We start from the raw sequence: 13,505 nt of genomic DNA, 5'->3' as shown, positions 1-13,505 counted from the left end.
GGCCGCCCCGCCGGGGGCGGAGAGCAGGGCTCGGGCGGCGGGGCCGCAGCGCGGCCGCCCTTCCGGGCGCCGCCGGCTCCTCCCCGCGCCGCCGCCGCCCCACAGGTACCGCGGGGCCGGGCGCGGGGAGCGGGGGCCCGGGCTGCCGCGCCGCAGCAGCAGCAGCTGAGAAACCCCGCGGGAGAAATTCGGGGCTCGGGGGTGCCCCACGGAGGGGACACGGGGGGAGAGCCCCGAGCCGGGGGCAGGTTGTCTCCGTTCCCCGGAGCCAGCGGCGCTGTGAGGCCGTCGGGACGGGGAGGGGAGGGAGGAGCGGCGGCGCCTCACCGCGGCGAGGGGAGCCGCTGTCCGCGGAGCGGGAGCCGCAGCCCGCAGCGCGCGCGGAGCCCGAGGCAGCAGGCGGTCGGGCCTTGCGCGGGGCTGCTGCAGCAGCTCTTTAAATTCACTTGCTTGAGCGTGTCATTCAGGCTGTGCTCGATCGCTACGTTATGCAGAAAGGTTAGAGATTTCTGCACTGAAAACATGACATAAATAAATAAGGCTTTTTTTTGGGGGGGGGGGGGGGAATGTAAAAGCCTATTTACACCTGTGTATGGAACAGTATTAGCCTACATTTTTTTTAAGCTGAAGAAATTAATCCTGTAACTTTTTAAAACAAAGTGCCTGAAAATAACGTAAAAGAAGCCTTCTCAAAGTAGACTAATCTTTCTTAAAAAAAAAAAAAAACTTCTGTAACTTGTTCAAGCTAAAAAATGTTTAAACACTTTTTTAAAACAAACTGCAAGCTGGCAAAACACTATTTAGAGTGAAAGTTATGCAGAATACTTCCGATTTCTACAATCCACTGTGAAATAATAGTAGAAACATTTATGCAAAAGATACCAAACTACTTACTACCAGAATACTTACAAAAATGAGAGGCAGAGAAGTTAGTTTGTTTAAAAAATGTGGGTTTTTTAAGCTGCATGTAGTAATCAAGGAAAAATTACAGTTCTAAAAGAAGTTGTACTTTAATAACTCCTTTTTATCTTATTTTCTGATATAATAATCTGATTACAGGGATAGACCATTAAGAAATTAACATGCTTTAGATAGAACCCTTAGGATATAAATTATTATTCCATATAACTTTGCATTCAAATTTATACATATGTTTCTCTATTTGATGTTACTGTATCATTCATTGGACTTAATCAGATTAAGTGGTATTATGAACCTCGTTCTCCTTTCTTTTTGCAGTCAGAAAACTTCACAAAAATCTTTTCCAGGATAATTTTGATTTGGATTCAAAGAGCAGACCTTCTTCATAAATGGGAATTGTGACAAGTGGATAGACTTTTCCAAAATGTGCGATTCAAATCAAGAATATTACCTGAAGCTGGAAGAACTGAAGAATGCCCACTTGGAGACCATGGCGAAATTAGAAAGCATGTATCGGAATAAGCTACGCTTAAAAGGAGTACAATCCTTGGACAAGAAAGATGCTGCTTCTAATATACGTTATAGGTATGTTTATTAATAATCTTCAGTTTGGTAGTGCCATTTATCTGAAGGCTCTAAAGTGCTTTGCAGACATCATAAGTATGGCAATTTTTTCTGAAGATGGAAATTACTCTCACCATTTCCTATAAGTAGGTAATCATAAAAAGTTATTTAAAATGCTTACTCACCTCACTAGTGAACTGTGAGATTTACAGGTGTGAGTGAGGGAGTGAAGTGGAGACCAAGCAACAGGTTTAGTAAAGCATGATGCCTTTCCTTAAGGAATGCTGATTTGTTCATAATCTAAATTTCTTTAAAACTATGACCTGATGTGAATGCGCCATGTTCTTTTTTCCTTTGCCTTGTCTCTTTCATCTTCCCCATTAGCTCTGTCCATTTTATTTTTATCACGACACTGGAAGTGGAAATCACTAGCTTTGCATCAGTATCTGTTGGACTTGACTCAAAACAATTTTTTCTTTTTACAGGTCAACCTGGCAGAAGAGCTCATACCAGCCTCTAAATTTGCACAGATCCTTTTCTGAGTCTGACTTAAATGATCCTGTAGGTTCAAGCATATCTGATGAGTCTGACAGAGAATTAGTATTTGAAGAAAATGATAGTGAAACTGGATCATCATCATTTGCTAAGCAACAGATTGAAAAAATGTGGGACGGGTTCTCTGTGGAAGTATATATCCCCCGCACCAAACACAGCTTACCAGGCTCACCAGCATTCAGAACAACGAGGAAGAATCAGAAGGCATGGTCCCCCAAAGTTACTGTGCCCAAGCCTTTCCAGATGACTATTAGAGAAGCTAGGAAAAAAGACCAGAATGTCAAATCAAAGTCACAGCTTGAAATGGAAAAAAACTTACTGAAGAAGCAACTAGAGGAAGAAGCAGAGTGTCAGAAGAAGTTCCGAGCCAACCCAGTGCCAGCATCCGTCTTCCTTCCACTCTACCATGAAATTGTGGAACAAAACGAAGAACGCAGAAAATCTGTGAAAGAGAGAAGCAAACTTAGGCTTTTGGCTTCTCAGAAGCCATTTAAATTCATTGAAAGAGAGAAGCAAAAGAATGAAATTAGGAAAATGCAATTAAAAGACCTTTCTGCACCTGAAAAGAAAACAAAACTGTTCAAAGCAAAACCAGTTCCTAAATGTGTTTACAGTCCAGCTGTTAATGACAAGTTAAAGGAGGAAGAGCTTTACAGAGAAATAAGGATCAAAATGAGAGCTGAGGAGCTGCTACGTAATTCATCTCTACCCAGCAGCAGACTGGCTATTAAAGACATCAATAGAAAGAAGAAACACAAGTGCATTGAACCAAAGGAAACAGAACATAAACCCAAAATCAAATCAAACGTTCCAGATTTTGAAATACTACACCAAAAATTTCAGAAACAGCTCCTGCAACAAAAACAAGTGAAACATATTACAGTCTGTGAACCTTTTGATCTTCGTACTCCATATATTCCCTCAAACAAAGGGAAGATTTTGAAGGACATTCAAGAGGATGAAGAAAAATTGAAAGAAACACGCTGGCCATATGCCTCTCCGAGATGTAAACCTCAAATGAGGCATTCTAGTGCAAATTCACTTCTCTTAGGATCTGGAGATTCTAAATCACCAAAAATCACGGAATCCACCAAAAGACGGCTACAAGCCATAAGGTGACCACTTAAGTGATGCACTGCATTTTGTAAATACTTAAAGAGTAGACATTTTTTGTACTTCTACATAGGTAGTTAATTCTTCTATGCAGTAAATATAGCAGCAATATAAGGACTTAATTATTATATAGGACTTTAATATATTAATAATTTAAATAAAGGACTTAATTAGTATTTATGACTTCTAAATAAACAGTAATGCATTTTTCTCAACATGTCCATAGGAAATGGACATAAGACTGCTGTTTCCTGGTATATACCTAAATCATTTAAAAGGCTTGTATCTTCCGCCCTTTAATTCCAACCCTGTTTTCCACCCCCCTTTTCTCTTTTCAATTTTCTTTGCCAAAACTTCCTTTGAAGTCTTGCTCTTGATTTAAAATGAGTTCAGCCTAGTTTATTTTTCCACCCAGGAATTCACTTGAGGAAAAGAGAAAACTGGAAGAAGAACAAAAAAGGAACAGAACAAAGCAGAAACAAAGAGCGAAAAAACTGCAGAAAATTATAACAACCCGGGCTGAAGCCAATGACCCACATCAGAGCCTAGCTCAGATGTCTAAATCCAAATTAAAAACATTCAGGTATTTTGTTGCATTCTCCCAAATCCTGAACCCCTCATTGTAAGTTTTATGTTAAACTTACAATGTAAAATATAGCATAGTCTAAGTTTACATAATTACATATTTGATAAATTATACACTGTATAAGCAGCTAGTTTTTAAAAAAGGCCAAATTTAGTATTTCCACTGGAAAACTGTGCCCATTGTAATGATTTTAATCCATGTGTTTCACCTTATATAAGTCAGCTAACAAGTGACTCCTTTGTTTGCTAAATTGACATATCAACTAAAAAGGAAAATCAGTTTAAAAAAATCAAAAGGAAAAATGATAGCCTGGTTACATAACATCCTTGCACTACTGGATTGCTAGACGGTGGTACAACTTTTGCCCTATCATTCCTCATGCAATGAACACTTCACTTCTTTGTCCTGGTGGTTTCCCACTTAAAAGGAGCAAGTAGAGCAGTAATGTTACAACTTTAGCACATATATTAACAGCCAACCAGGACGCTGCTGGTGCTCAAGACGGATGAGATCCAAAGTTACCTTTAGTAGAAATACAACATATGTTTTTAACTGATCGCGTAGTACATAGGAAAAAACAGCAGGGCCTTTTTAAAATGTGCTGTAGAGTAGCAGTCAACAGATAGATCAAGGTCTGAGGAAGCTGGAGCCAAGTCCAGAGCTGCTGCTTGACCTTGTGTATATGTCTAACTCAGCATTTCTGCTTTCCATTTCTATTCATCCTGGAAAAAACAGTCCTGTCTGAATGAACTGTTAGTGAGCTTCACAAACAGTTGGGGTATGGTTGCAGTGCAGTACTGTTTTCTGTCTAAGGCATGGTTTCACGGAGGAGGTGAGAGAGGCACCAACAGTTCTGTCCCTGCTGTTTCAGGCTGGGCAGGTCTCTCGAGCAGAGTGTTAGGAATGATACTGCACGCACCAGGCATGCCAGTAACAGTGCAAAATAATACCAGGGAAGCCTTGCAAGGTGACTGATTAGGAGATATGCCTGATTATAAGATTTGTAGCTTGTACTGGCAACTTTTAAGTTAACATACTAAATTTTAAGGAAAATATAGTTAAAATAGGAATAAACCCACAATTTTCCCAATGGACTTTTTTACACTCTGGCTGTAATAAGCAAATTTGCTGAAATATTGCAGCCCCTTCCGCCAGACAGTACTACATACTGTTTCACCACCAAACCTCATAACGGTTGTTCACCACCAATGTTGCTCCACTGTGACCAGAAATAGAAAAAGCAGCACAAACAGAAGCACGCAGTCTCATGCACTAAAAGCATGAAGTGTAGTAGCCAAGCAGTGTAAGTGAGGGTGCTAGAACAAGCATTGCAATAAGCATTTTCCTTGGCTACGGAGGCAGTCCACGACTGGCCAGGACACCTTGAGATCACCAGGACACCTGCTACCTCCCCCAGAGGCAGCTGAAGCCAAAGCACAAGGAAGAAGCAGCAACAGTCTTAGAAGAAGCAAGGCTTAAAGCAGGGTCCTAGAGGTACATGAGAAGAGCAGGAGTCATTTCTAAGTATTTTGCCTGAGCCAGAGTTCTAGCACGGTAGTTTTTGCAGCATGGCCAGCAGGTTCTGTCAATAGCAAGAACTTTATGATGCAAGTGGAAGCGCTTCTGGCTGCACAGGATCTACTTGGGCAGATGATCTACTGACTAGGACAGATGCAGAAATGAATCTGAGTTACAGTAGCAAAGTGGAGATTTAATAGAGACAATAGGTGTGTTTGTAGGTTCAATTTGAGTTCATTCAGTAGCAAACTTCACCTCACTGTATTTAGCTTAAGCAGATTTTATGAGTATTGTAAAACACTCGTGCTTAATTCTTGTCTACACATGTAATTATGCTACTACAAAGCAAGATTACTTCCCTAGTGCTGATGCATTAAGGCTAGTGTAAATGCTTAACTTGATAGTGCTTATTTCAGCATAGCCTGGGTAATAAGGTGTATTAATAAAGTGCTATTCTAACAGATAAGTGGGTTTGTAGAAAACCTTTGCAGAGAATGAGCAAATAACAATGACATTCACTCCTTCAAAAACAGTGAAAAACTACCTCAAAGCACTGCAAATACTGCAGAAATTCAGAAAATGGTAGAGGAGAGAGGAGGGAAGAGATAGAAGGTATATAACGTCACCTATTTACTTCCCCCCCCACACACACATACACTTGTACTTACCTTTAAATATCTTGACTTAGTAATGCTAGAGCTGGTCTAGCGCAGAGGCAACTTCAAACCAGTAGGATTTACTAAATGTGGCACAGCGCCGTGTAAACACAGCTGTGCTACTTACAGGGCCTGCCCAGCAGGACAGTCACTTCCAAGCAACGCTTGAGCTAATTAGCAGCGAGCCCTGTGCTGCTCCGCGCAGCAGCGCTCAACATGGCCCTTCCTTCATTTCCCAGCACTCCAGCTTCCAGAAGATTTATTAGCTTAGGTGCAACCTGAGCTGGCTCCACAAGCCCCATGGGGCTTGAACAGAGGAACTGAGGCAATGAAGTAGCTCAAAATTTTACAGTGCTATGGTAAAAACAAAAGCCTTAAAGGATCTAAACCAAGCCTGTCTAGTCAGGGTCCTTGTCACACACAGCAGGACTACAACCCGTGCTACCTGCGCTACCTAGTACTTGCTATGAGCAAAGGTATGATTTAAGCTGATGAGTCAACAGTTTAGTCATCCCACTGTATTGACTGGACCCCGGAAAAGCCAACTAGGAAAAAAAAATAGGGTACTATCATCCAGAATGCAGCCACTCCGCTTGCAGGTCAGACTGTTGAAGTAGCAAATTAGTCTTCTCATTAAGTGCAACTTTAAGGTATTGGTTTTTGCTTTATATTAAATTATTTTCTTATAGTATATTCTGATTTTAGCAGCCCTTTCAAACTTTAGTTTTGTTTAGAATAACTGGGATTTCTGTCAAAGTATGAATTGAGTGTTTAAGGAAAATCTCAGTATCAGTTAAGAATCCAGATTCAGGAAGACTTATTTAATCTCATTGGCAAGGACCTCTCTCTGCAGATGCAAAGTGCCTAGTTAAGAGACAGTTTTGTTCAGTACAACTGCTGTGAAAATGAGACAATTTATCTCAGACTCTGTAACCAGCATAAAATAATTTATCCTTTGTGTATTTTTAAGTAGGACAATATTTAGTTTGTCACAAGCAATTAAACTTTCAGCTGTTGTAGGAAATTACTTCTTGTATTCTAAAGTAATAATCAGTATAATGTACTATATTTCTCTTAGGAATTATGAGAAGCAGAGAATGCAAGAGTATTTGCAAGAATTGCAAGAAATGGAAGAACGAGTAAACCAAAGGCCATTGCTTTTGGAAAGAGCCGCTCAGGTTGTCTTGTATTACATCCCAATTTTATTGTCAAATGATGCCTAAGACATTTGTAGTACTAGTCAAACATTTTTAGAATATAGTTGAAAAATATTTTTGAGAACAGTAATTGTCCATTTTAATCTCTATTGCCCTGTCTCTGTGTAAATATTGCTATTTCTTTTTACTATTTGTATTACTATTTGTGGCCAAGCATTCATGACTTGCTTGCACAGAGGACTGAGACGGCTCTTGTAAATCAGAGTTGCAAGGAATTATAACTCATCATCTTCCCCATTTGACCCGAGTCTGTTAATTTTTCCAATAGCTCTTTCTTGTTGTAAGCAACTTACAACAAAGATGAGAACATCATTTTTCATATCTTTTTGCTAAGTAATTTCATTCTTATCAAAATCTCACAGTAAGAGCTGGCAAGGAGTACCAATTTAAACCGAGAGGGCTTTGTTTGTGTGAAAGCTACAAATACAAATGTACTGAAATAAGAATGACTTTTATTGGCAGAGTTTTTTCAGTTATTTAAACTGTAGTATTTTCCTAATTTGCATCTCACCCTACAGATAAAATGCACCTAAGCAGCATAAAGACTTGTTTTTTTATGACGTATACCATGTACAAGTCTCTGATGCCCAAATGGAACTGAATGCTAATTAATCATTTGCCCTGGCAAATGAATAATACTGTCAAGTGTGATGTTCAGAAAAAGTCATGATGGTCATTTATTCTTTTAATAAGCCAATATTGCAAACACTAGCATAAAAAAAGGAGTTTTCTTTGCATGCCTTTGTCTTGAAGGGAAAACCCAATCATATCTGATTCAGTTATAATGTGAGTAGCTCTAAATACAACAAAAATTTACAGAAAAAATGTGGGTGTTGCAACTTGGGAGAGAAGTTACAGATGAACTCAAGCATGCTTTGTGCCTACTATGAAGTTATATGTTTTTATATACATACACACACACACACACATATATATATATATGTAAATACACACACACACTGTATTCACACACACTCTCTCTGTATATAGGGCTCTGTGTGTGCACACATATGCATACACACATGCTCTATTTTTCCCTCTCTGTTTCAGTACAACCATGCTGATAGTGCAGTTACTGACTGGATGCCAAAACTAGAGAGAAGTAGCAAGTCGTAGATCTGGTTCTCTGGTCTGTTCTGCGGACTTGGGTTTCCTGGTCTGCCTCTGCCTGCGGAGCAGGGCATGTAGATTGCAGGACAAGTCCACCTTACTCAAATCTTATTTACAGAAACAGAATTTGCACCCTCGATTTTAGAGACAGAGATACAGATTGTGTAATTTCTCAAATAGTCATGTAAAGGGATGTATCAATACTGCTTTTTAGGGCAGTAGCTCTCAGTGAGGACAGAAAGAGATAGGAAGAAAGAGGGGTTAAGGGAGAAGCCCTATGAAGACTGCATCTGGTTTCTCATGTCTCTGCATCTTCCCTCTCCTCCCTCAGCAGCTACGTAAATACTGCTCTTCAATAGCCGGTGGGGGCAGGAAGCAAACTGGACACAAGCTAGTACAGTGAAGAAGGAAAATTCAGTATAAAATTTTTGAGTATTGTTTTACCATTCTTACCTGCAGCAAATAATCACGTAACCTGTTAGATGCAATTGATTAAACAGAGCATTAGTATAATAAACAGAAGTATCAAAAGTCAAGCATTTAATTAATTTAGGTAATACTCAACCACTCTTTTTCTCCCCCCCCCACAGAGAAATGCAAGAATAGCTGCAGAGAAGCATTATTCTAACACTCTGAGAGAACTTGGGATATGCACTGAGTTTGTGTCAAAGAAAGGGCAAACAACAAGCATGCTAGAACAGTCCAATGCTAAAGATTTTAAAACCTCTATTGACACCAAAAACAGGTAGAGATTACCAAAGACTTTTTTTTTGGTCATTGCATATCTAATAGTTAGAAAGTTATTTTTAATGTTTTTTTTTTTTTTTCAGGAGATTAGTATTATTTCCCATATAATTGTCGAACTATAGGTAGTTAGTATTACTAATGTTAGCATTGCTATTTTTTTCCTGAGTTAAATATTATTTGATAAAACAGAGGAGAGCACTGGATATATAATGTAATGAACTTCAAAGAAAAATGAAGAAGAAAAACAATTTTGTTTTTTTTTAAACCAAAAATTCTAGCAGTTCACTAGTCTTGTTTCATTCTGCATTACTTTTACTGAATTTTTTAAATATGCCTTTTCTTGAAAATATCTTTCAATTTTTTGATGTTATGATATAGAAGGAAACAGAAGTGGAAAAAATGGAAATATATGAGCAATGCCATTAGAAATACTTTCTAGCATAAAAATATCCTCTAGTGCCCCCTTTCCCTTTTCCTCTCCTAGTTTCACCCCAGTCTAGTCTAGCAGGATTTGTCCTAGCTTACATAAAAGTAGTATTCCTTTAAAACCTACTGGAAAAAATCTTACCTGAAAAAAGAAATCCTGCATACAAATTATCTTTTCAGACTCAGCAAGAATGAAGTCAAAGAAAATAAATTATTTGAGGAAGCAGCAGACAGCAGTCCCAGATCTGAGCAGTCCTGCAAGGAGGAGCTGGAGGAGGAAGAGGAGAAAAGAAAAGCAGTCAGAGCCTTCACCCAGGACAACCACTCCAGTGAGGAGGAGGAGGAGGCAAGAGCCAGTCTTCGTGTTCATCAGCTTTGCCATGCAGGCGAGGCCGGTGCCAGCCCCCACTCTGACCAGTGCTGCAAAGAAGAGGAAGCAAAGATGGGCCGGCTGCTTGACTCCCGCTGTGAGGAGGACAAGGATGAGGATGAGCATTTGGAAGGATCCAGCTCTCAGTCTGACCATATTGGTGAGCAGGAAAAACAGGGTCAGTCTGATCCTGAGGCTCAGGGTGCCTTCAGATACGATGATGAGGAATATGAAAATGATTCAGAAGAGAAAACCAGTGATGATGAGGGTGACTGAAAGGAAGGCAGACAGGAAGGCTGGGGCTCAAAAACACGTTTTATTGCTAGCAGTGAAATAGATTACAAAGGAAAACATAGGTTTCTGCTGATGATGCAAAGTTAATTAAAAGTTCTTAACCTGCAGTCTTTCCAGGACAGAACTTGCATCTATTTTCCAATAAGAAAGATCAAGTTTTTCATTTCCATCAAGAAACTTCTTTGGTTACTTTTACATTTACCTTTTCTATTCTAGAGTTCCATGACATTAATATACCTCTGTTCATCAAATGAAGAGCAACCACTGTTGAAAATAATGTCTTGCATACTGTGGTAGTAAATAATGAGGTTTTAACATGTCCAGCTCTCTTTCCATATGCTGGCAAAACCAGAGATGTTGATGGGGTAATTTGCCTCCCCACCTGAAACATTTCAGTACTTCTATGATCTATTCCAGTAATATCTTCTATTACAGTAATGAAGTGATGGGAAGAATTTTCTTTTAAGATCTCGAGTGTTATTGGCAGATTAGGGACAAGGAGGACAACTTCTTGTGTAGTCAGAAAAAATAACTTCACTTCCTCCCTCCACTTCCAGTCCATGGGCTTTGGCTTCTGCCTGTTTAAATCAGATAAACTGGCTCAGTGATGGATCAGATGAGTGCGAGCATCAGAAAAGAACAGAGATTGCTGCTTTTCCAGGAAGCAAGCTGTTAGATCATCTAGACTATTTTGTCTAGCTCAAAATATTAACAATATCTCAGTTGCTAAGGGCTCTCCCTACACAACGTAAATAAGATGTCCAGAATACTCTGAGAGGAGTCCCTTAACTAAACTTCCACAGAGCTTTTTAATGCTTAGAGATGAGTGAGGTAGAAGTCAGTAGGAGTAGGACTTTGGAAGAAAGATACGTTATATGCTGCAGATCTTATATTAGTGCCTAACCAAGCTCCAGAATTGTTTTAATCTCTTTTTATTTTGAAGAGCTCTTCCTACAATCATGTAAAGTAATTCTTTATAAGGTAATGATAAATACTGACATTAGTCTTCAAATTTGTTTATTGAGACAGTAAACAGATACTGTTTACATCAGGATAAAAGTGCAACCAACAACTGTAACAAATATAATTATTTGCATAAAAAAAAGGGAAAGGAAGAGTTTTGCTTTTCTTCACATACTTGCTACTCAGAACTGCAGCTACCACACAACAAAAATGCAAATAGAGGCTTTTTTGGCCCTATCCCTAGCTTTCCTGCTAATCACATCATATTCAATATTAGGAGAGAAAATAAAAGAAAGTATCTACATAGTAATAGATCACTATTAAGGATTTCAAACAAGTTTTCTGGGCTTAGTAGAGAACAGAGCATTTGCTTGAGTGCTATCTGATCTTAATACATTTGAAAACCCTTCAAATAATCTCTGTGAGAGAAAACAAAATCCAGAACTCCTCTGCCTTCTTTCAAAAAGGACGGTTTACTAAAGAGACAAGTATCAGTTATGTGTGACTATGAATGCAATAACACATTGTTAGTATTGTGTTAGTGTAAGTGTTGAACCTTTAAAGGTAGGGAATAATAACCATTACTAACAAAACCTAACATTTGTACTAGAAGAATAGAAGGCAGAAAATACAAGGATATCTTTTTTTTTTTTTTTTTTTTAAGGAGTCTTGAGAGAGAAGCTGAGGACCCATGCAGAATTTAGATTGACTTTTCACTGTTCTTTTTACCATATTAACTTAATAAGGAACAGAATTAATGAGCACATAGATAAATATGATATAACATTCTCATGAAATGAAGGGTAGACTAACTTGAAAACTAAGTAATTATTTGACGTCATTTTTGGTCAGCAGAAGGATTTAAAATACAGACAAAACAGCAAGAAGATTATAGGATGATGGCACTGAAATGGAGGTGACTATACTTAAAGAAAAAAAAAAATCAAATAACCCCAACATGAAAATCCAAATACACTTAAAAAGCTTTGGTGAATTACCAGGATGAAGAGTAATACCATAGAAGAGGAGACTAGAATAAGTCATACTTTTCTGTCAGCACTCAAGCCTATTGATGCAATTAACACAGAGACACAAGCCATTTGAATCTCAAAAGATTGTTTGGTTAGAAGCATTTTAAGGGAAGAAGCTCATTAGAACAGTAATGATGAGTTATGCTTCCAGGGAGCATAACTAGCAGGAGGGAAATTAATAGGAACGTTTCTCTCAGATTATTTAATCTTCTGATTTTAATATGTTAATTAATGGCCAAAGCACAGAAGTAGAAACATGATCAAAAAATCTGCAAAGAAAATGATACGTATCCAAAAAAGTATATCATGTGGAAACAGAAAGATGACTTTGAAATAATAACGGTACAGTCTGCAAAGTGTAACACCATGCAAGAATAACATTTTTTTTGATGGGAATTCATCATCTAAAACTGTAAGGAGAAAGACCTAGATGATTTGTTGGACAAAGGATAATTGAACCGTGAATTGCGATCATGAAAAACACAATGTGATCTAAGGAAGTGCTAGACAAAATATTTTCAGCAGGGTTGGAATATACTTGGGAATTTTCAAACACTGTAAATCCTGTTCTGGGCTTTTAATGATTCTCTTAGTGTTGAATAGCCTTATTTAAAAATTCTATACTACTTCTGTGCATCTGCTCACATCTGCCACAGGTTCCTGCTAAGTTAAAACTGTAAGCTCAGCATATCTACCATGCTGGAGTAGGCTGATGCTACAGGCAGTCTGAGGGATCAGCATTATCCCTTGACTGCAAGGCACTGGTTTACAAGCATACATAATTTGTAAGGGGTACACGTGCAGGAAAGGGATGCAGATTTTGGAATTTTAGTGCTCATAGGCAGTGCAGTTCCTGTGGTAGGGCTCCAATATCTGATGTGTCCCAGGCTGTGAGTTGTCACGAGGTCTTAGAACCTGGATTGCAGTAAGTCAGCTGCATTTACTGATTTCCAGAGTCATTAGCAGTAGCAAGCTACGGGAAAGAGAGTCCCACTGCCAAGTAAACCTCAAGCAGTCCACAGACCAAGAGAAAAAAAGAAATTGACTTAGAGCCAGATGTTGTACCCTGTGTGCCCATTCTGCTTACATCCATTTTAAAACATCCTAAAATATTTTTAAAATTTGACAGGTTGTAGAAAAAGACCAAATATATGTGTACCTTGGATGTGTAAAGAAAAAAATCAGAAGTTTTAGACATCTGCCTTTTTCTGGGTGCCACATAACATAGGGGATATCATTTCTGGAGAGGGAAGTTAGTAACAAAAAGAAAAGTTCATATACAAATGCTGCCTGAACACTTGTTCCAAAAACAAAGCATTCAACTTTGAAAACCAGGCTCCAAAAGCACAAGACCCAGCTGGTCTCCAACCCTGCTGTGGGAGCAAGAAGAAATGCTACTGTGGACACAATATCTCGTGCTTCGGCCAGAAGACA

General features: G+C 38.9%; 1 protein-coding gene across 4 annotated transcripts; it reads left to right on the top strand.

Moving 5' to 3' along the window:
* Window positions 1-43: 43 nt before the first annotated feature.
* Window positions 44-11,341, top strand: FAM161A (FAM161 centrosomal protein A). 4 transcript variants are annotated; one of them, XM_062573493.1, is made up of 7 exons: window positions 44-105; window positions 1,240-1,506; window positions 1,971-3,155; window positions 3,569-3,736; window positions 6,992-7,091; window positions 8,831-8,985; window positions 9,594-11,341. In XM_062573493.1, exons 2-7 carry the CDS (start codon window positions 1,346-1,348, stop codon window positions 10,057-10,059), a joined length of 2,235 nt encoding a protein of 744 aa, XP_062429477.1. In that variant the 5' UTR covers window positions 44-105; window positions 1,240-1,345; the 3' UTR covers window positions 10,060-11,341. The 4 variants fall into 4 exon arrangements, with proteins under 4 accessions (XP_062429477.1, XP_062429480.1, XP_062429478.1 ...); XM_062573494.1 differs by lacking the exon at window positions 44-105 and adding an exon at window positions 455-498; XM_062573495.1 differs by lacking the exon at window positions 44-105 and having other exon boundaries at window positions 1,232-1,506.
* The last annotated feature ends 2,164 nt before the right edge of the window (window positions 11,342-13,505 follow it).

The sequence above is a fragment of the Rhea pennata genome, chromosome 3 (genome assembly GCF_028389875.1).
Source record: "Rhea pennata isolate bPtePen1 chromosome 3, bPtePen1.pri, whole genome shotgun sequence".
Classification (NCBI taxonomy): Eukaryota; Metazoa; Chordata; class Aves; order Rheiformes; family Rheidae; genus Rhea; species Rhea pennata.
Note: the sequence above shows the minus strand (reverse complement) of the source record. Positions and strands in the feature narration are given on the sequence as shown.

Excerpts from the sequence above, each read along its gene's own strand:
- FAM161A (XM_062573493.1), top strand. The coding sequence starts at position 1,346 with ATGTGCGATTCAAATCAAGAATATTACCTGAAGCTGGAAGAACTGAAG. Across the intron at positions 3,737-6,991 it reads TCCAAATTAAAAACATTCAG|GAATTATGAGAAGCAGAGAA; the intron begins GTATTTTGTTGC and ends TATTTCTCTTAG. Across the intron at positions 8,986-9,593 it reads TCTATTGACACCAAAAACAG|ACTCAGCAAGAATGAAGTCA; the intron begins GTAGAGATTACC and ends TTATCTTTTCAG.